The sequence below is a fragment of the Danio rerio genome, chromosome 18, assembly GCF_052040795.2.
Source record: "Danio rerio strain M-AB ecotype USA chromosome 18, GRCz13ab, whole genome shotgun sequence".
NCBI lineage: Eukaryota > Metazoa > Chordata > Actinopteri > Cypriniformes > Danionidae > Danio > Danio rerio.
The window spans coordinates 8,326,558-8,350,103 of record NC_141038.1 but is presented as its reverse complement, the minus strand read 5'-3'; the positions used below and the strand labels follow the sequence as shown (position 1 = coordinate 8,350,103).

The 23,546-nt window shown below is 34.7% G+C and overlaps 3 protein-coding genes across 4 annotated transcripts in view; 2 read left to right on the top strand and 1 right to left on the bottom strand.

Moving 5' to 3' along the window:
- The window catches only part of vwf (von Willebrand factor), an 81,827-nt gene extending 58,519 nt beyond the window's left edge, over nt 1-23,308 (bottom strand). Inside the window, exons 1-16 of one of the 2 annotated variants that reach the window (XM_087292549.1) lie at nt 23,211-23,308; nt 20,290-20,344; nt 18,431-18,577; nt 17,476-17,578; nt 16,515-16,723; nt 11,544-11,665; nt 11,211-11,427; nt 9,205-9,327; nt 6,409-6,520; nt 6,276-6,322; nt 5,927-6,063; nt 5,709-5,847; nt 5,518-5,618; nt 3,139-3,334; nt 2,350-2,565; nt 1,006-1,246 (exon numbers count right to left, since the gene is read on the bottom strand). In XM_087292549.1, the coding sequence (XP_087148675.1) occupies nt 1,006-1,246; nt 2,350-2,565; nt 3,139-3,334; nt 5,518-5,618; nt 5,709-5,847; nt 5,927-6,063; nt 6,276-6,322; nt 6,409-6,520; nt 9,205-9,327; nt 11,211-11,427; nt 11,544-11,665; nt 16,515-16,723; nt 17,476-17,578; nt 18,431-18,577; nt 20,290-20,344 (2,165 nt within the window). In that variant the 5' untranslated portion in view covers nt 23,211-23,308. Of the gene's footprint in view, nt 1-1,005; nt 1,247-2,349; nt 2,566-3,138; nt 3,335-5,517; nt 5,619-5,708; nt 5,848-5,926; nt 6,064-6,275; nt 6,323-6,408; nt 6,521-9,204; nt 9,328-11,210; nt 11,428-11,543; nt 11,666-16,514; nt 16,724-17,475; nt 17,579-18,430; nt 18,578-20,289; nt 20,345-23,210 lie in introns of those variants that run through there. The other variant, NM_001281989.1, reaches the window with a different exon arrangement.
- Nucleotides 1-23,546, top strand: part of LOC101882393 (uncharacterized) — a 768,785-nt gene that overhangs the window by 466,249 nt on the left and 278,990 nt on the right. The gene's annotated exons all lie outside the window — the stretch shown is intronic.
- Nucleotides 1-23,546, top strand: part of utp15 (UTP15 small subunit processome component) — a 355,707-nt gene that overhangs the window by 222,602 nt on the left and 109,559 nt on the right. The window lies entirely within an intron of this gene.

The window sequence follows — 23,546 nt, the reverse complement described above, 5'->3', positions numbered from 1 at the left end:
AAAAAACAGCATATTAAAGTGTATTACATGTAGAGTTGAAGTCAGAATTATTAGTCTTCCTGAATTATTAGCCTCCTGTATATTTTTCCACAATTTTTTGTCAACATTTTTCTAAACATAATAGCTTGTTCTACAGTATCTAGACAATCTAAAAAATATTGTTTAAGAGGGATAAAAATATTGACCTTAAAATGTTTTTTTTTTTTTTTTATTTAAAACTGCTTTTATTTTAGCCGAAATAGAACAAATAAGACTTCAGAATAAAAAATATTATCGGAAATACTGTTAAAAATTCTTTGCTCTTTTAAACATCATTTAGGAAATATTTGAATAAGAAAATAAAATGTGCAATTAATTTTGACTTCAACTGTAAGTAAACTGCCTGATTTCATGTTTTGAACAACTTTTGTGAAAATGCAAAGTCAAAATATGTTTGAAATAATATTGTCATTCAGCATAAAATATATATTTATGCACAAAATTACATTTTTAACTGAATTTTTTATTAAAGTATATAAAAACATAGCATACTGGTATTAAATATTTTACATAATTTAAATTACTTGCTCACAAATGGGTAAAACCTAGTGTTTTGAAAGATTGTGGTAAAATATACAAATTAGAAAAGATGATTATTATCAATAATGTCTACCCTTTTAATATGTAATCAAATTAATCTTGTTCTAAATTGTAAGAACATGCAAACTCCACACAGAAACGTCAAGTGACCCAGCCGAGGCTTGAACCAGCGACCTTCTTGCTGTGAGGCGACAGCACTACCTACTTCATTACTGCATCACCAGACGGTTTTTATCAAGTGTAATTAGACATTTATTTTCAATTAATACATTTTTACCATTAGAAGCTAGTTATATTCTGTTGCCACACAACTGTTTAAACCCCTTATAAAAGAGACTTTTGCATAATAAGTCCTGCTTAATTTATTCAAAAATAAAAAAGCTGTGCATCTGTTTAGTAAATGACTAAATGTATGTTTCTACTAACCAGATGGAGTGATGGTCCCCGATCATGTCATTGGGCTCAAAGATCTCTCCGTTATGGTGGCAGGAGCAGTGCTGTGGAGGCACACACTCGCCCGCGTCACTGAGAAACAGTCCTCTGGGGCAGAAACAGCCTTCCTCACACACACCGTCACAACCAGTGTCCGGCAGAGACAGAGAGCGGCACGTCTGGTTACACACACTGCCACACATCTCATACACCTGCGCATCCGGACAGGTCAGTTCTGGAGTAATATATAGAATTTATCTGACTAATTATGTATGAACACATCCTTCTGTAAAAGCTTTCAGAAAACAGATACTGTATGAATAAGAGTGTGTGTGGTGAAGAGTGTGAGAGCTGATAAAGCGGAGAAAAACTAAATAAAAGATGTATTGTAATTGACATATAGACAGTTCCTCTGGGATACATCAAAGAATTATTATTATTTTCTTAAAATGTTTTTTATTACATTAAAAAAAAAAAAATTATTTAGCCTTTTATTTATTTTCAAACATTTAGTTTTATTTTAATCAGGACTGACAGAAAAAAAACCTGAATCTTTATTATTTTAAGCTACTGACACCTCAGTTTTTTAATGGTTTACTTCAGTTTTAATTGCAGCTAAAATTACTATTAATAATAATAATAATAGTAATAATAATAATAATAATGAGTTTATTTTATATAATGCATTGGGTGATTAAATTAGTGATTATATAAATTTTGTGCACTTGTTATTTACATGAATGTAAATTAATTAAATTTTCACAATAGTATCATAACACTTATATTAAAGGCATTTAAATATAATTTATTGATCTAAACTGATGGCATTTAAATGCTTAGTTTTATGATTTTTAACACATTTTTATTTTAGTTGTAATGTTATTGCGGTTCTTTAACAGAATAAATAAATCCATCCTATTTGACCAGTATTTACCACGATTTTTCTAATATCTTGGTAAAAATGGTATAGCTTTATATGTTAAAAGGTAAACACTCAAGTTTGTTTCTCTCCGCGTTTCCTTTACGTCAGTTACAGAGATCATTGGTTGAAACGTAAAGAAAAAAGAAGTACAAATTTGCGTACATTTCCACAGCAAAATTACACGAATGGCCTGAATATTACCACAGATTATAAGAAAAGCCACAGCAAACAAATAATAATTTATAGCTAAATCTTGGAGGAACTGCGACATACAGTAACGTTACCTTTATTAAATAAAGTGTGATAAGACAAAATTAAAGTATTTGTTTGGATGTTTTTTACATATCTGACTCGAAATACAGTTATTAGTTATGAACCCCAAATCTCTATATTTACAGTATATACAGCATATATACCACAGTATCCGTGACTCCTCCAGTTGACCAGCACTCCTCTGGCTGCGCACGCGACTGCATAACTGCTCACAGCGTCACACAGACACTCCTGACCATCTGCGCATGCGCACACATCATAGCGGCAGTTCTTCACATACGGCTCAGGGTTCACCATATAATGACAGGGTTCGAACTTCATGGAGAGCAGCACAGCACAGGCCTCTTCTGCAAAACGCACTGCAGACACACATACCAAAACATTAAAATCTTTCCTGCTGGTCTTTGTTGCCCTCTAGTGTTTAGTGCATATGTAAACAGTACATTGCATTATATACACATACAGTTAAAGTCAGAATTATTAGCCCTCCTGAATTTTTTTTAACTTAATTTCTGTTTAACATTAACTGTTTAATCTTAATGCTTAACATTATAGTTTTAATAATTTCTTTTATCTTTGCCATGATGACAGTGAATAATATTTCACTAGATATTTTTCAAGATTCTAGTATTGAGAATAAAGACATAACAAGGTTAATTAAAGTAGGTTAGCTAGGCAAGTTAGGGTAATTAGGCAAGTTATTGTATGATAGATGTTCTGTAAACAATCAAAAAAGAAATTGCTTAAGGGGGCTAATATTTTTGACCTTAAAATGGTTAAAATGAGAATAAAAACTGCTTTTATTTCTGCCGAAATAAAACAAATAAGACTTTCTCCAGAAGAAAAAATATTATGGGAAATACTGTGAACAATTCCTCGCTCTGTTAATGTTGAATGTTTGTTCACGTTGTGGCATGTGTGTGTGTCTGTACCTCTCTTTGGGTTTAAGCTGCAGGGATCAGAGTTTTGCATCTGCACATCATCACAGTCTGCGTTCATCTTCCACGAGTTGCCGAATGCCTCCACGCGTGTCTCCACCAGCCCGCCCACTGTTAAGAAGTCGTCTCCCTGGTTACCATTGTAATTACCACACAAGCCGCACATTTGCCCAGCATAGGCTGGTTTTAGCTGCAAATACACACACACACACACACACACACACACACACACACACACATATGCTCACATTTCAGTTTGCAGCGATAGAATATTTGAAACGTTCAACATTTTGTAGACAGGCTCTGTTGTGTATTTATGTGCATGAGAATTGTTTGTGCTTTATGTCTGAAACTCCCAGCATTCTCAGAACACACCACATCAGATCCAGCTAAATCCAGTTTAATGTGTAAAGGAGTGGGTGAAGCTGTTTATTAGCAAAATCAAGTTGGTTCAAGTGGTTGAATTCAAAATTCCTTTATCGTTTAGAATGTTGAATTATTTTTAATAGAAACTAATGACTATAATACATTCCCATAATTTAAAGAAGACATCATGAAAATAATGTCAATCAGTGTAACTATACTGTATAAACAGCAATAAAAAGTCTTGTCACACAAGATTTTTAAATCATATTGCTAGTGATGTGCACCACTTTTTTACCCCTTAAGATGCTTGAAAGCCCTATTTAATATTTTTAAATTAATAATGGAAAGAAAAAATTTTGGAACTGAATATTTACACTAACCGGCCACTTTATTAGGTACATCTGCCCAACTGCTCGTTAACTCACTTTTCTAATCAGCCAATCACATGGCAGCAACTTAATGCATTTAGGCATGTAGACATGGTCAAGATGATCTGCTGCAGTTCAAACCGAGCATTAGAATGGGGAAGAAAGGTGATTTAAGTAACTTTGAATGTGGCATGGTTGTTGGTGCCAGACGGGCTGGTCTGAGTATTTCAGAAACTGCTGATCTACTGGGATTTTCAGAGGAGAATGGCCAGAATGGTTTCAGCCGATAGAAAGGCAACAGTAACTCAAATAACCACTCGCTACTACCGAGGTATGCAGAAGAGCATCTCTGAATGCACAACACGTCCAACCTTAAGGTGAATGGGCTACAGCAAAACCACACCGGGTGCCACTACTGACAGCTAAGAACAGGAAACTGAGGCTACAGTTCACACAGGCTCACCAAAATTTGACAATAGAAGATTGGAAAAACATTGCCTGGTCTGATGGGTCTCGATTTCTGCGGTGACATTCAGGTGGTAGGGTCAGAATTTGGCGTTAACAACATAAAAGCATGGATCCATCCTGCCTTGTATCAGTGGTTCAGGCTGCTGGTGGTGGTGTAATAGTGTGGGGGATATTTTTTTTGGCACACTTTGGGCCCATCAGTACCAATTGAGCATTGTGTCAACAGCACAGCCTACCTGAATATTGTTGCTGTCCATCCCTTTATGACCACAGTGTACCCATCTTCTGATGGCTATTTCCAGCAGGATAAAGCACCATGTCATAAAGCGTGAATCATCTTAGACTGGTTTCTTGAACAAGACAATGAGTTCACTGTACTCAAATGGCCTCCACAATCATCAGATGTCAATCCAAAAGAGCTCCTTGGGGATGTGGTGGATTGGGAGATTAGCATCATGGATGTGCAGCCGACAAATCTGCAGCAACTGCGTGATGCTATCATGGTTATATGAAGTAAAATCTCTGAGGAATATTTCCAGTACCTTGTTAAATTTATGCCACAAAGTATTAAGGCAGTTCTGGAGGCAAAATGGGGTCCAACCCGGTACTAGTAAGGTGTACCTAATAAAGTGGCCAGTAAGTGTATATGTTATAAAATATTATACAAAAAAAAAAGAATATCTAAAAAATAATTATATATGGGAATAATTTTTAGTTTTGATTTAGTTTTTTAGATTTTTATAGCTTTAACTAATTTAATAATTACAAAGTTTTGTAATTTTCTAAAGTTTTTCTGTAAACATTGAGCTATTATTTAGATTGGCTTTAAAGGGATAGTTCACCCAAAAATTTAAATGTTGTCGTTTACTCACCCTTATTCGAAACCTATTTGAGTTTCTTTCTTCTGTTAAACACATTATGAAGAATGTTGCTGGTTGCTGGCTTACAAAATATTTTGTGTCCTACAATGAAGGTCAGTGGGTGCCAGAAACCAGCATTCTTCAAAATATCTTATTTTGTGCTTAACAGCAGAAAGAGACCAGAAAAAGGTTTTAAAAACTACACAATGGAGATTAAATAATGAGGTCATTTTCATTTCTTGGTGAACTAACCCCTTAAACTTGACCGAGTTAAGCTTCCAAAGCCTGTTTTTTTAACAGGCCACATTTACCCTGAGCAAAACACGTCCTCTGCCGTCCCAATCCAGATGTAAATCATGTCCATAACGCAGTCTCACAGATGACAACACGGTATTCTGGATTCTCAGGGGACCTACAAACACACAAACACTTATTCTCATTACATAACATCTAAATAATTCAGCAGTGTGAATTATGTATGCATTATTGCATGTTGACAAACCATTAATTAAGGGTGTTTGCACATCCATTCCATCAACAGAGACCACTCCCCCATGTTTAAGGTGAACCGTCTGATTGGCCAGATCCTTGAACCTCAGTGTTATTGAGCGTGTGCAGATGGCATCTTGATCATCAGCACACTTTGTACAGGGATGCACAAACATAAGCACAACCAAACTACCAAAAAACAAATACGACAGTGTGATGAAAGAAACTGACCTGTGCAGTCTCAATGACGGCAGAAAAAGAGTTGCTCTGGCAGTCTTTAGCAAGCAGATAGTGACAAATCCCACTGAAGGTGAAGAATTTGTTGTCAAAGGTCTTATAATGCGACTGTCCTGTCACCAAACACTCACCTATAGATAGAAAGAGGACAAAATGAATCAGAATTTTTTATTTAAAATATTACTCCCCCCCCCCCCCCAAAGTTCCCATGAAGTTGTTAGAAATGTCAATTTTCAATTCAAAGTTTAACGTAATCTCAACTCAAACGTGAAGAGCCTAATAAATATAATAGATTTCACTGGAGAGCTAATGATTTTGGCTTCAACTGTAAATATTTGCTTACCAGGACATCCTTCATTAGTGCATTCCCATGATCCATGCCGACAGACGCTGAAAGTTAAAGTGATTTTAAGTGATTGTCACACATATTTGAATCTACTGTTCTTTTACTGTATGTTTGTGTTACAGTGTCTCACCATGTGTTGCAGTCCTGAGATATGTAGGAGGCAGGAGGGTATCGCCGTCCCGCATGCGTGCAGGAGCACTGAGACACGTCAACACAGCGATCGCCATCCAGCACCTTCCCCGCTGACAAACACATTCACACATTCATCACTGAGCAGGAAGAGGTAGGCTACAAAAATAACCAGTCATGCTGAGCATCTTTTGCATTCCCAGATAGCACACAAACGACTGCGAGATTTAAAAGATTTTTTGGTCTGGAAAGAGCTGCTCTGTTCACAAGTCTGATAAAGGTCTTTAAAAGGTTTGCTGTACTATTTTTAAGCATAGTTAAGACATATTTTGAATGTCTATTTAACGTCTGAAACTAGATGTCTAATAGACATTTTGCAGTTGAGCCAACACTCTAATAATAAATGTGTCTCCCATATGTATTGCTTAGTCTGGAAAATATCTGCTGTGTTCAAATGTCTGATGAACGTCTTTTAAGGATCTTAAATACATATCCTAAATGTTTATTTAAAGTCTGAAAATAGATTTCTAATAGACATTTTGCGTTATGTCTAATAGGCAGATGTCTAATAGACATTATGTCTTCCATATATAAACACAAACATCAAAAAGACATCTCAGGGACATCAAATAGACATCAGGGTCCCAGAAAGCACTTATACATCATGTACTTATACATAAGATGTATTTAAAAGTTTTTTTTTGGTCTGGAAAGAGCTGCTGTTTTTACAGGTCTGATAAAGGTCTTTAAAAGGTCTGCCTTTAAAAGACCTATTTTAAATGTCTTTTTAATGTCTGAAATTAAATATCTAATAGATGTTTTGCAGTTGAGCAAATGCTCTAATAATAAATGGCTCTTTCATATGTAAACACAAACGTCAAATAGACATCTCAGGGACATCAAATAGACATAAGGGTCCAAAAGAGCACACTTGCATCAGCAATATGCATGGTGGTTTGGTCTGGAAAACATCTGCTGTGTTCAAATGTCAGATAAACACATAATCGTCTTTAAAACACCTTAAATACATATTGTAAACACCTACTGAACATCTGAAACTAGATGTCTAATAGATATTTTGGAGTTGAGCAATGTCTCTAATAATAAATGTCTCTTCCATATATAAACACAAACATCAAATAGACATCTCAGGAACATCAAATAGACATCAGGGTCCCAGAAAGGACATTTACATTTGCAGGATGTATTTTGAAGATTGTCTGGTCTGGAAAACAACTGATGTGTTCACAGGTCTGAAAAGGTCTTTAAAAGGTCTGTTGTACTAATTTTAAACATATTAAACACTAAATGTCTATTTAACGTCTCAAACTAGATATCTAATAGATGTTTTGCAGTTGAGCAAAGTCTATATTAATAATTGTGTCTTCCATATGTAAACACAAACATCAAATAGGCATCTCAGGGACATCAAATAGACATCAGGGTCCACAAGAGCACACATACATCTGAAAGATGTATTTTAAAGATTGTTTGGTTTGGGAAAAATCTGCTGTGTTTAAATTTCTTATAAACGTCTTTAAAACATCTTAAATACATATTCTAACCATCTATTAAACATCTGAAACTAGATGTCTAACATACGTTTTGGAGTTGAGCAAACTCTCCAATATTAAATATGTCTTCCATATGTAAACACAAACCTCAAATAGACATCTCAGTGACATTAAATAGACATCAAGGTCCCAGAAAGGACATATACGTCTGCAGGATGTATTTTTAAGATTGTTAGGTCTGGAAAACATCTGATGTGTTCACAGGTCTGATAAAGGTCTTTAAAAGATCTGCTGTACCCATTTTAAACATATTAAAGACATATTCTAAAGGTCTTTTTAATGTCTAAAAGTAGATGTCTAATAAACGTGTTCCAGTTTAGCAAATGCTCTAATAAATATGTCTTTTATATGTAAACACATAAATAGACATCTCAGGAACATCAAATAGACATCAAGGTTATATCAGCAAGATGTATTTTAAAGATTGTTTGGTCTGGAAAACATCTGTTGTGGTTAAATTTCAGATAAACACCTTGAAAACATCTTAAATACATATTCCTAACATCTATTGAACAACTAAAACTAGACGTCTATAACAGATGTTTTGGAGTTAAGCAAAGTCTTTAATAATCAATGTGTCCTTCATATGTAAACACAAACATCAACCAGACATCAGGAGAAAAAAAGAGCACCAATACGTCCACAGGATGTATTTTAAAGACTGTTTGGTTTAAAAACATCTGATGTGTTCATAGGTCTGATAAACATCTTTCAAACATCTTAAATACATATTCTAAATGTCTATTTAACCTCACAAAAAAGACATCTAATATATGTTTCAGGATGAGCAAACACTATAAAAAAAAACATGTGTTCCAGATGTAAACACAAACATCAAATAGACGTTTCTGAGGTGTAGATCACAGAAATGAATTATATTTATAAAATGACTTGTTTCTATGGCAGAATTTTTATGTTTTATTAAATTAGACGTCACGGTAGATTTAAACTTGGAAAGGTTGGCGAAGACTTGGTGTTTTTAAAAGTAGCCTGTTTATTTTAGTTAAACTTCCTATGTAGGATCATTATTATAGTAATTACAAAACAATTATGCATATTTATATCTACATATCACTATTTATAGGTTAATGTTGCTTTGCAATTAAATGTGCAGTTACATTGAAATAAAGACACTGTCAAATAAAGAATAATTAGTAAAAACCTGCATGACATGAGAGAGGTCATAAAAAGTATGTGTAGACTAAGTGAAGTATTTCTTTCACCTGGGCAGATGCAGCCGTCGACACACTCCTCTTTGCAGACCTCCTGTATGTTCACATTCTGACAGGAAGTGGAGCAGGTCGGGGTGCAGTCGCTGTACTCCATGCCAACAGGACACTTAGGGGCTGAGCAAACAGAAATGTACAGTATGTGAAGTTAGTAAATAATATAAGATTTAAAGTATTTACGCCATTTCAGATGCGTCTTCTGCTTAACAAGGCCACATTTATTTGGTCAAAAATACATTTTGCAAAAAGATATGTACAACTTACTGTTGTGATTTAAACAAAATTTTGTTTCAAAATTTTCAAGAAACATTTATTATAGAAATATATGTAAAATTTTAGCTAAAGTACAGAAGTTCAAAATATCGTTCATTGTTTACACTTTTAAATAAAGACACATAAATTAATTAAAAGTAAATGTAACAATTTTTATAATGTTAGTTTTTTTTAAATGCTGTTATTTTTATTTTTAATTTTAATTTTTTTAATTAAAAATTAATAAACATGATTTAATTATAATTTATATTAGAAAAATCCATATTAGAATGATTATTTGAAGAATGTTTTCTGATTTCTGGACGTGACAAAAGATTGGAAAATTACACTCACCGGCCACTTTATTAGGTACACCTTACTTGTACTGGTTTGGACCTCATTTTGAATTCAGAACTGCCTAATCCCTTAATGCCTTAAGGTACTGGTTTGGTACAGTTGCAGCGGATTTGTTGGCTGCACATCCATGATGTAAATCTCCCGTTTCATTACATCCCAAAGGTGCTTTATTGGATCGAGATCTGTTGACTGTGGAGGCCATTTAAGTTCAGTGAACTCATTGTCATGTTCAAGAAATCAGTCTGAGATGATTCAAGCTTAATGGCATGATGCGATATCTTGCTGGAAGTAGCCATCAGAAGATGGGTACACTGTGGTCATGAAGGTATGGACATGGTCAGCAACAATACTCAGGTAGACTGTGGCATTGCCATGATGCTCAATTTGTACTAATGGGCTCAAAGTGTGCCAAGAAAATATATCCCACACCATTACACCACCACCAGCAGCCTGAACCGTTGATACAAAGCAGGATTGATCCATGCATTCATGTTGTTAATGTGAAATTCTGATTTCTGAGCCTACCATACAAATGTCGCAGCAGAAATGGAAACTCATCAGACCAGGCAACGTTTTTCCAATCTTCTGTTGTCCAATTTTGGTGAGCCTGTGCAAATTGTAGCCTCAGTTTCCTGTTCTTAGCTGACAGGAGTGGCACCCACTGTGGTCTTCTGCTGCTGTAGCCCATCTGCCTCAAGGTTGGACGTGTTGTGTGTTCAGAGATGCTCTTCTGCAGACCTCGGTAGTAGCGAGTGGTTATTTGAGTTACTGTTGCCTTTCTATCAGCTCAAACCAGTCTGGCCATTCTCCTCTGACCTCTGGCATCAACAAGGCATTTGTGCCCACAGAACTGCTGCTTACTGGATATTTTCTTTTTTTCAGACCATTCTCTGTAAACCCTAGAGATGGTTGTGCATGAAAATCCCAGTAGATCAGCAGTTTTTGAAATACTCTGACCAGCCGGTCTGGCACCAACAACCATGCCACGTTCAAAGTCACTTAAATCCCCTTTCTTCCCTATTCTGATGCTCGGTTTGAACTGCCGCAGATCGTCTTGTCTACTTGCCTAAATGCATTGAGTTCCTGCCATTTAATTGGCGGATTAAAAACAGGTGTTGATGAGCAGTTGGAAAGGTGTACCTAATAAAGTGGCCGGTGATTGTATGTGAAACATTCAGCTTTGTGTCAAACACAAACACACACACACACACACACACACACACACACACACACACACACATATTATATATATATATATATATATATATATATATATATATATATATATATATATATATATATATATATATATATATATATATATATATATATATATATATATATAATAATTTACATATACACATGAAAATAAACACATATGCATTACTCACAGCACTGGCTCTGTGTGTGCCAGTTGGACAGTGTAATGCCTCGACTGGCACAGGCTCGGCTGTATTCCAGCATGGCCTGACACACACACTCCTTTCCGGCACTGCAGTGGCACACATCAGACTCACAGACGGACACAAACGCAGCTGGATCCACCAGATGAGCACAGTGCATGAAGAGTACAGAGCTGCGCATAGACTCACATGCAGACATCTGATCCTGAAACACACATGCACACACACACACACACATTCAGAAATATCTCACATACAGTACAGTAGAGGAGTGTGTATGATGAGATGAGGCTGTTTTTGTGTTGCAGGTGAGCGTCTGACTTTGGTTGATTCTCCAGTGCTGTTGCAGCTTTGAGATGGTGGAAGCACACGTTTACAGGGTTCATCTGCTCCTTTCATGGCCCATGAGTTCGCAAAGTCGTAAGGATCATCTGTCAAAAAACCTGAACACACACACACACATATACGATACACATTAAAAATTGCCTCTGATTTCAACACTCAAAACCTGTAAAAATGCTTAAGATGGAAACTAACTTTCCTAATATTCCTTGCATGACACTTCACCTTTTATGATTTTTTGTTGACATTAAGCACATTAAAGTTATTCATTTATTAATTTTCTTGCGGCTTAGTCCCTTTATTAATCAAAGGTCACCACAGCGGAATGAACCACCAACTTATCCAGCATATGTTTTACACAGCAGACGCCCTTCCATCCATCCACAGTCATTCACACACATACACTTCAGCCAATTAAGCTTATTTAATTCATCTATACCGCATGTCTTTGGACTGTGGGGGAAACCGGAGCACCCGGAGGAAACCCATGCCAACACGGGGAGAACATGCAAACTCCAGCCAGGACTTGAACCAGCAACCTTCTTCTGCTAACCACTGAGCCACCGTGTTGCCCCTACATTAGAGTTATGTTACATCTAATATTGCTAAATAATGTTTATTGGATTACTTTAGAGTCATGTGTGTTACTGTACATCGTAGTGTTTTTTAGTTGTGTGAATGATACTGTGCAACTTTTCGCCAACCTGATTTCACCAAGTAGGACATGTTCCTGCAATAACATCTGTGTTGATCCTGGAACGACATTCCAATCAGCCAATCAGAATTAAGGGATATGTTTACTGTTAATGTTAAGTGTAGGTTTACGGTTAGGATTATGCACATCTACATGATTGTTATCCAACTATTATTCCCTCTGGTTTTGGGAATAATTTACAGTTATGGTTGGGTTTAGGGGTAGGGAATAGGTATGGATTAAATTTTTTTTTAACAAAAATGATGTTCCGGGATCGACACAGATGGTTATCCAGGATTGCATTGTGGCAAAATCATGACGTGCAAGCAACTTCTATATATTAGTATGTTTTTGGGATGAGCTTTGGTTCTTTATATTACTTTCCCATCCACACCTGCTTATGGTTGTTTTTGTCTGTGTTTCAAAGTTGTGCAGATGTTAGTTCTTTAAAACATTGGTTTATGACCACAAAAATAGTACAAAATGCGATAACCTATCGTTAAATTAAGAAATGTCGGTAACCACAGCTGTCGTTTTTTTATCGTAAATTTTACAGATTGTTTTTTACAGTGTGTAAAAATATGTTGAGAACATGGTCTGCTCATTTTTTTTAGGAAATTTGTCTGCATATATGCTTTATTATTATTTTTTATTATTAGTAGTAGTAGTAGTAGTAGTAGTAGTATTTCAAAGAGACACTGCCTTTGTGACTACAAATGCTACAATGCCTCCACACTTGCTAGTTTTAATGTATACTTGTATTTTATTGCATGTTTGATTTCTCTGTTGTTGTAGCGCTTTGGGTTTTAGAAAAGTGCATTATAAATAAAATCTATTATTATTATTATTATTATCATTATTATTATTATTATTATTATTATTATTATTATTACAAGTTAAAAGTTACAAATCACAATGATTTGACTTAATTTTTAAGTAAAGTAACTAATTGCTTTTTACAGTGTATTAGGGATTATCTTAAGCAGCATAATAATAAGAAAAATATCGGTAACACTTTATTTTAAGGTGTCCTTGTTACACATGTTCCATGTACTGTACTTAATATAGTAAAAGACAATTATATAATAACCTAAACAGAATTCTAACCCTAATCATATAAGTACATGGATAGTTTTACCTTAACAAGGACACCTTAAAATAAAGTGTAATCAAAATGTTTCCTAAAAATCAAATCAGCTTATTAGAATAATTTCTGAATAAACCTATTTTAAATTAAATATTTGAATATTTTATAATACTGTATTTGTCTTGATCATAGTGTGAAAAGTATTTTATTGTCATTTTTAATTATTTTAATAGTGAAATATGAAATTATTATTTGTTTTATTTTATTTATGGTTATTTTAGTAGGGGCAACACGGTGGCGCAGTGGGTAGCACGTTTGCATCACAGTAAGAAGGTCGCTGGTTCGAGCCGAGTTGGCGTTTCTATGTGGAGTATGCATGTTCTCCCCATGTTCGCGTGGGTTTTCTCCGGGCGCTCCGGTTTCCCCCACAAGTCCAAAGACATGCAGTACAAGTGAATTGGGGATGTTAAAATTGACTGTAGTGTATGAGTGTGTGTGTGTGTGTGAATGAGTGTGTATGTGAGTGTGTGTGTTTCCTAGTGATGGGTTGCGGCTGGAAGGGCATCCGCTGTGTGAAAACTTATGCTGGATAAGTTGGCGGTTCATTCCGCTGTGGCGACCCCAGATTAATAAAGGGACTAAGCCGAAAAGAAAATGAATGAATGAATGAATGCTTTTAGTTGTTTTGTGTTTTGATAAATGTGCTGGAAAAGTGCTTCAATGTCATCAAAATAACAAAATCCCTGCTACCGTTCTCACAATTTTTACTTTTTTGTGTATATTTAGGCTGAAACATGACAAGAACACTCTTCACCTGTTCAGATATGTTATCATCTTATCTTTGATTCTTTCTTTGTCTCCTTTTTTTCCCTGCCTCTGTATATCATGCGCACTCATGATAAAGCCTGTGATCTAAATTTAAACCCAGCTGATAAGAGCACCCTCAACTACAAAGGCAGCAATATGGAATGATGACAGGACACACACACACACACACACACAGAGTAAGAGCTCCAACTTTCTAATGTTTTGTCTCCAGGGTGAACATTGACGCCAGTCACTTCCTCAGCTCAGATTAAAACATAAGTATTGCAGGTGAGTACATTAAAAACCAACTAGTAGTTATCATCATACTAAACCAGTTGATTGATTACTTTAAGAATTGCAAACATATTCTGCAAATTTTCTAGCATTCAACTGGCCCTTTAGACCATGCGCCGGACCGTTTTTCTGTGTTTCGCTGGTAATGTCTTTAAATAAATAATTATTTGGGCCTTTTAAATTTTTCATTTATTATTTATGTACAATAATTAAGATGTGAAAAATAATCAACAACGAAAATGTAAATGAAAACTGTAAATAAAAAGGCTTATTTATTGACTGTTTTAGTCCACTTTAAAATAACAAGCACTGTACATCTCACTATATTTAGGCTAAAACACTGCTTTATTTATTTACTCACTTATTTACTTTCTTGTGTATGTATGTATGTTTGTTCTTTCATTTTAGTTGACTTTTATTTCTTTTATTTCTTTTAATTCACTTTCCAAAATGACTCCTCATTGTGCTTAACAAGTTTACAATGATAATAACCCTTTTTAGCAAGTTCTTTAATGATTAATGAAGAAATTATAATGCTTTGTTTCATTATTTCATCTTTCTTTACAAATTGATGAGTATTGACAGCTGTATATTTCTGTTCTCATCCCATCCCTTTGTCCCCCCTGGCACCATAGTCGCAAACTCTTCTTACTGAAAAACACGTTCTTAATCCTTTAGTGCGGTGGCGGTGCCACTCATGGCGGTTATGGTCCTTTTGAAGTGTCACCCACTGTATTTTAATGAGGTATTAATTATTTTAATATTCATTCAGTCGCATATATTTTTAGCACAAAAACAATCAGAGCATTGGATGAAATCAGGTTCAAAATTCTTCTTTTTTTCTTTTTTAAATATTAGAGACAACACTTGTTTTATAGTGGGGATTTGGCAGATCTGTTATAATCACTTCATAACTCAAAAAGTGCAAAGAGACAGAAAACGAATAGTTTTTGTAGAATAAAATGCTGTACATACTCAGACAAATTATGTATGAACAAATTTGTCTGTATAAAGCTTCAGAATATAGGCACTGTATTAATAAAACCGTCATTTAAATTAAACCAGACAGACAAAACTTGATAACGTAAAACTAAAGAAACATTTTAAAGTGTTTTTTATTGAAGTGTATTTTTTCCCACCAGACTGAAAAACACTTCATGAAAACTGGAGTGTTGCTAGGGGTTAATACAAGACTTTTTAACTACTATTAAAATATGTATACTGTATATTGTGATAAATGTCAATACCATACACTACCTTACAAAGCCTTGTCGTCTATCCAAGTTTTAGGAATGGCAAATAATAACTTGCCTTCTAGTTGATCATTTGGTATCAGAAGTGGCTTACGAAAGGTAAATGCCTCTAGATTACGCTTAGTTTACCAAAATAAAATATGATCATCCCTTGATTTTTAACAATTTAATTAGGACAGTAAGGTCCGACTTTGCTTAGACACAAGTCTTGTAACTTACTGATTCCTTGGATTCATCTTCAATACCTCCTCCTCTATTTTAACTTAGACATGCTCAATAACGTTCATTTCTGTTGACTGGGCTGGCCAATCCTGGAGCACATTGACCCTCTTTGCACTATCCTGCTGAAGAATTTGCCCTCTTCTGTGGTTTGTAATGTAATGGACAGCACAAATATCTTGATACCTCAGGCTGTTGATGTTGCCATCCACTCTGCAGATCTCTTGCACAACCCCATTCTGAATGTAACCCCAAACCATGATTTTCCTTCACCAAACTTGACTGATTTCTGTGAGAATTTTGGGTCCATGCTGGTTCCAATAGGTCTTCTGCAGTATTTGTCATTATTGGGATGCAGATCATCAGATGATTCATCAGAAAAATGTACCTTCTGCCACTTTTCCAGTCAAGCTATTATTTTTGCTCTTACAACTGGGATTGATGACAAGACTTTTTTTCAGGTAGTGTTTATGGTTCCTCGCACAGTAAAGGGTTAACAATTTGTCTTTTCTTTGCACAAAGTATCTTTCCTTAATCTGCTTTCTGTGTTTTTACTTATACTGATACACATTTTGAGGAGTGTAGTTGTATCTGACCTTCTTGTGCGCTGTACTCGTCCTCAGCAAGATAGTTGTAGTTCCCACAGAGGCCACATGTTTGGTTGCTGTGACGTTTCTCCAGCGTTAGTTGAATGTTATGTAAGGGATCTATACGGATGGAGAATCCAAACTCTTCGCTCCATAATCGAACGTAGCCCAGTTCATACCCTGCAAACACAGAGCTTGATGCATACGGCAGCGGGAGCCTGAAGCAAACAAAATATCTTTATTTATACAAGCGCTACACAGGTGAAAAGATTAGCAGAGTTGATCATTATAGTAGTGTTTCAGATGATGGAGAGATTGTGACCCAACTAGGCTGTTTAACTGCCTGAACACGAATAAAATTGCGTCAGAGTGATTTTATATACATTGTAATAATGATTAACTACTTAAAAACGTGAGTAAGCCTGCTATTTTTTAAAAACGCGACAAGTGAATAACTTAGAACTGTTAAGATGATGTAACATATTTTTATAATAATGCACAAAGTTCATTTATTTAATCATTCTAAGGCAAGTGGTTTACTCACTTTTTAGGTAAAGTCAAATAATTGCTTTTTACAGTGTAGAAATTGTCTACTTTATTTTTATTTATTTAATGTTAGCAATATTCATTCATTCATTCACTTTCCTTCAGCTTTATTCATCAGGGGTCGCCACAGAGGAATGAACCGCCAACTTATCAAGCCTTTTTTACACAGCGGATACTCTTCCAGCTGTAACCCAGTACTGGTAAACACCCATATTCACACACACCCACACACACATACACACACACACACACACACACACACTAGGGACAATTTAGATTATTCGATTCACCTATAGCGCATGTCTTTGGACTGTAGGGGAAACCAGAGCAACCCTATTGGATTGGATACTTTTCTGCATGTGTTGTAATGAAATTCCAATAGCATTTTGTTTTATATTCTGATTGTGAGATTCATATTGTTCACCTCTCTGCTCCTTGTGACAGCGTTCCATCCACAGAGAGGTGCAGCTCAAACATTTCTCCCAGAAACACAGTCACTCCTTTCCTCTTTCCATGAGAGAAATCACCTAGATGTAAGCACACAGTGGGCATTTATACAAACTTTCTCATGGTTTGTTTAGTTTATGAGAGACTGAGTGCGTGCTTGTTTGTGTGTGTGGATGCTGGAAATCCTAGAAAATGCTTGAATTTTAATCTCCTGTAAGGTTTGAAAAGGGCTTCGATTTTGAAACTGCTTCATATTTTAAATGTGTTGCTTTTGTACTAATTTATCTTGCTAATTAATACTCATTAACTATCTGAATAAAATAAATCAATGTGCTTTTGCACACAATGAAAACTGGAGTCAACAGATCTGCCTTTTTTAAATCAGTGCATTTTAAAATTTAAATAAACCATAAAATTAAGATGAAAGAAGACACATTTAAGATGCAAGTAAATGACATACAATATAGGAGAGTAAATGGCAATAATTCAATGTTGGGCTCAAAATCTTTCCTTAGTAAACTAGACTATAGAATACAATAACAAAAAGCAGCTGATGTGATGAAGTATGTATATTTACACTATTAATTATTTTTATAAATTGCACAGTTTAACTGTAATATGAACTGTATATTACTGTAAGACAGTTATGTAGTATTTTACTGTATTTTAAAGTTGCAACGTTACAATTTTATTATATATTTAAAAGTAAAACTTTACAATACTGTAAATATAAATACAGCAAGATGTGCATGTAAATACAGTATTTTGCTGTAACTGATTTACAGTCAGTTACTGGTGAACCAGTAAGTTACTGTAGATTGTACGGGAAATTATTAATAGCATTAAAATTTATTTTGCCATACTTGCTGGATAGGTTTGAAAATGCACTTGGAAAGTATAAAAATTGCTTGAATTTGAGTTTTGTGTTTTACCCAGTATGGAGAAGCTTCGCTGCCTGCAATCTCCCGCCAGCATGTAGCTGCAGTCGCCAGGGAATTCATAAATCACACCGTCAAATGTGTGTATGTGCTGCCGACTAAACAGACTACAGCGAGCCGAGCCCTCGACCAACAGCAAATCTGCAGGACAAACAGGTAGACAATAGTAAAGGTAATATAGTTTTACATTTGGGGGGTTGAGTTTTTATTTCAGTACTATTTGAAAATGCACAATAAAACTAAAATGTAGTTGTAGCTCATTTGGTTAATGGCTTTAGCTTAGTTTCAGTTTTAATTATAGTTTATAGCAGATTTAACAGAACACATCTAGTGTAGACCAAAGCAAAGGTTAGTGTTACTCTAATAAAAAGGAATATAACTTTGAACAGACGCCATACAAATACAATTTAAACCTAAAAAAATATGAAATTTGTTCATATCATGTTATATAAAATACGAAAATTATATATATGCTGAGCACTGTATATTGCTTACCTAGAGTGTTTACATGGTCATAATACAGCAAGTAGTACAACAAAGGTTTAGTTTGGGCTAGCTTTTGCAGCTGGACATTGCTTTACAATGCCCTTGATGGGTGAACATTAGCCAGTGGGGGAGTGTCTTTTGTCTTTCCAGGGAATTAATTGAGGGAATTATTCATGAATTATTAAATGACCCAAAGTAGACTTTACAAAATGTAAATCATTGTAATGTTTTCTTTGAATGAGAGAACAGAATAAATTTTACATAATTGTGAAGTAATTGTTTTAGCCTACAAGACAAATTACTCAAAGGTCTCTTCAGGCATGTTTAGTGTAGACCCAGTGTGGACCTTATTTAAGCTACATTTTTTCTCCAAAGCCTACTAACCACGCATAATATATATATATATATATATATATATATATATATATATATATATATATATATATATATATATATATATATATATATATATATATATATATATATATATATATACATACACATATATATCTATATATATATATATATATATATATATATATATATTTTTTTTTTCTTTCTAAAAAACGCAAGCATGTGCATAAATATTTCTCGCCTATTGTTGTAGCACAGCTTGTGCTGAATACAAATAAAATACATGTAGGCCAATACTATGTAATAAGTAGCTGAAATAAGCACAAATATCAGGGCATGTCAAAACATCTTAAGGGCCCCAAAATCACCTCAGACCCCAGAGGGTTAAAGATTGAATTTTTAACATCCCTATTTTATTTTTGGCAGATGAAGAAAAGATTGAACAAATGTTTTATATTTATATAGAATTGTCAGAAGTTTATCCAGAAGTCATATTTCTTTCTGCCACAAAAATCATTTTATTTTTTTAGTTCGAAGACGTATCATTTATTTTTTGTTTTATTTCAGAGTTTTTTCAGTAACTGTTGTTACTAGTTTCATTTAGTTGCTCATTTATTGTGATTATTTTTATTTCTGTTCACACACTGTACATGTTTTTGACCCATAGTTTTAGTCTTCATTTTCATTCACTTTCATTCATTCAAGTTAAGACATGGCTTTCATTAAAAAATGATTTTGTTTGTTTTGTTAAAAATGCATACATTTGTATTACAATTTAATGTTTAAAGTTTTCTTTTTAAGCATATATTTAAATGTAATATTCCTCTAACTTTGAAGAATGTTGGAAGCTGATTGCCTTTGACTCATAGTATTTTGTTCCAACAATGGAGGTCAGTGTCCTTTAGCATTTCTGTTCAATATATAACAGTCGAGTAAATGGTGTGTAACTTTCCTCCAAAATAATCACATTAAAACAACAGATAGGAAGAAATCTAAACATGTACATCTCTAACCTGACAAATTTAAGATGACAATCCACATGATTCTGCTCCATTTGCAGGCCTCCATCTGATCAAGGAAAGAGAAAAAAATCATAAAAACCTTATAGTGCTGCATTAAAAGGATAGCTCCCCCAAAACTGAGCATCCTGCCACCATTTACTCATCCTCACTTGATCAAAACTCGTTTGAGTTTGGAAAGGATGAAAATTTCTTCACCATTTACTTACACTCAAGTGGTTCTCGACTAAATTTGTTTCTTCTGTTGAACACAAAAGAAGATATTTTACAGAATGTTGAAACACAGCTATGTTTTTTTGTTCCTATGGATGTCAATGGCTACCTTTTTTCTTCAGAATATCTTGTTTTGTGTTCAACAGAAGAAACAAATTCAGTCGATTAGCACTTGAGTGTGAGTAAACGGTGAATGAATTTTCATTTTGGGGTAAACTATCTCTTTAAAAAGACTCAGAGAGCATTTAAAAAGCAATACAATGCAATTTTTAGCCACCTTACCATTTTGTTTCTTTTATGAATTCATTCATTTTCTTTTGGGCTTAGTCTCTTTATTTATCTGGGGTCGCCACAGCAGAATGAACCACCAACTTATCCAGCATAAAGTATGTTTTACGTAGCTAATGCCCTTCTAGCTGCAACCCATTACAGGGAAACATGCATACACACTCATACACTAAGGACAATTTAGTTTACCCAATTCATCTGTACCACATGTCTTTGGACTGTGCGGAAAACTAGAGCCCCTGGAGGAAACCCAAGCGATCACAGGAAGAACATGCAAACACCACACAGATATGCCAACTGACCCAGCCAAGGCTCAAACCAGCAACCCTTCTTGCTGTGAGGCGATTGTGCTACCCACTGCACCACTGTGATACCCATAATTTTGTTTCTTAGAAATATATTAATCTAACGCACAATTTCTGGCAATCAGCATTACAATGAAGTGAGCATGTGAGGGAAAAAATAATAGCTAGAGCCCAAGCAAAAGTTCAGCTGGAAGTGAGAAACAAAGCAGAAATCTCCGAGCACCTACAAATCTGTCAGAGAGTTCAACTATTCTACATAGACAGCACAGGAGCAATATTGTTATTCCTGAGCACAATATAGGGAAGGAGAAAAATGAGCATAATACATTCGCAAACATGGCATATTTCTATTTGTGCATGGTTAAATAGCATCACATAAACCTTAAAGGGTTAGTTCACACAATTTTTTTAAATTAAAGTTTACTCTCCTTTATGAGTTTGTTGAACACAGATACTATGAAGAATGCTGGTTGCTGGCACCTATTGACTATCATTCATAGTAGGGAAATGTAAAAAATTACAACTGAAGTCAATGGTTGCCAGCAGACAGCATTTTTCAAAGTATCTTCTTTTATGTTCAACAGATGAAAGAAACACAAACAGTTTTTGAACAAGTGGAAGATGAGTGAATGATGACAGAAATGTCATATTTAGTTGAACTTTCCCTTTAAATGCAACCTAACACAAAACATTAATTCATATAATTCATCGGATTTACTTAATATTTTAGGGTAGCAATTTATTTATTTAACCAGGAATGTCTCTTCTACCAGGGAGTCCTGGTCAAGACAGGCAGCATAGGACAGAGTTACAAAAAACAAAAAATACATGTCACAACACAGACACACACAAAAATAGTATAAACCATAATCATGTGTTAAAACCTGTGCACTGTTCTAAATTGACAGTCTTTAAAATAGTTTTAAATATATAGCAATAGATGGTACAGATTTCATTTGTAGTATATCTTGAAGCTCATTCCATAAATATGGAGCAAACTTAAAGAAGCAGATCGACCTAACTGTTTGAAAAAATGGCATCTTAGAGTATATCGGCTGAACTATCATAAGTATTTAAACAGTACTCCAACAAACTAGATATCTACTGTAGTAATTTACCAACGAAAGCTTTAAAAATAAAAACTGAGATATGTTGTTTTCTCCTTCACTGTAATGAAGTCCATTCTGTCATTTTATATTAATTACAGTGCTGTGTGCGTGCACTTGAACCAGCGACAAATCTTAAAGCACTGTGATAAACAATATCCAATTTTTAAAAACATTCAGAGGTACGTGCATGTAAAGTATATCTTCTTCATAATCCAATACTGATCGCAACTAAGCGTTTTCAAACTGCAAAGGAGAAACATTTTTTTAAATGCTAAATGTTCGTCTAAGTTTTTTAAAAGGTTATCAATATGAAAACTGTAAGTTAACTTAACATCAAGCCAAACACATAAATATTTATAAGATGCAACTTTTTCAATCTGTGTGCCATTTAAAGTTTTAATTTTAAAATCGTGTATTGATAATATGGACCGTGTAAAAATCATTTATTTAGTTGTTTTTTTTGCATTCAACACTAATTTTAAGCAACTAATAGACATTTGGAATGAATCGAAAGCATTTTGTAAAGAGTCTATTGCCACTTTAATAGATGAAGACATAGTGTAAAAAATTGTGTCGTCTGCATAAAAGTGTACATTTGCCAACTCAACAGCTTTACCAAGTTTATTTATATAAATAAAGAGTAAAATTGGCCCCAAAATTGAACCTTGAGGGACACCTGTCTTTACTGTTAAAGGAGCAAAGATATGATTTTCTATCGAAACACACTGAGTTCTTGCAGTCAAACAGTTATGGAACCATTTCAACACTCTTTTACTAAAGCTTGAACACGCTTACTTATTTAGGCTGAATTTAAACAAACAAATAAAAAAAATTACTAAACTGAATTTGTTTGTTTTAAATTGAGCCCATATAAATTGTTTGCGACAAGTTATCTTAAAATTGAGTAAATCCGAATGAATCACTTTTTCAATGCAGATGCACACAACTTAAGAAGTATCTGAAACTATGCTTATTCAGAAACTATATCGACACCTATTACCTTTGACCTCAGGCCAGCTGTATTTTCCCGCCGACAGATTCTCCGAAGCGGTTTTTCTCGTCCAGCGTCTCACACGTCTGAAGACATGACTGGAGCCCAGTCTTTAAGAAAAGAACCGTTTTTATAAAAGTGAAAGAGGGAGGGATGGTGTGATTTCCGTTTTTCGAACTCATTAACAGAGGACAATAGGAGGAAGTCTGGGCATTAGAGAAACTGAAGGATTAGTCTGGCAGTGAAGACAGATAAGACAAACCAACAGAGGACAGTAGTGCCAAGCCAAACAGCACACACACGCACACAAACCGCAGCACTTTGAGTTATTAATGAAAAAAACTT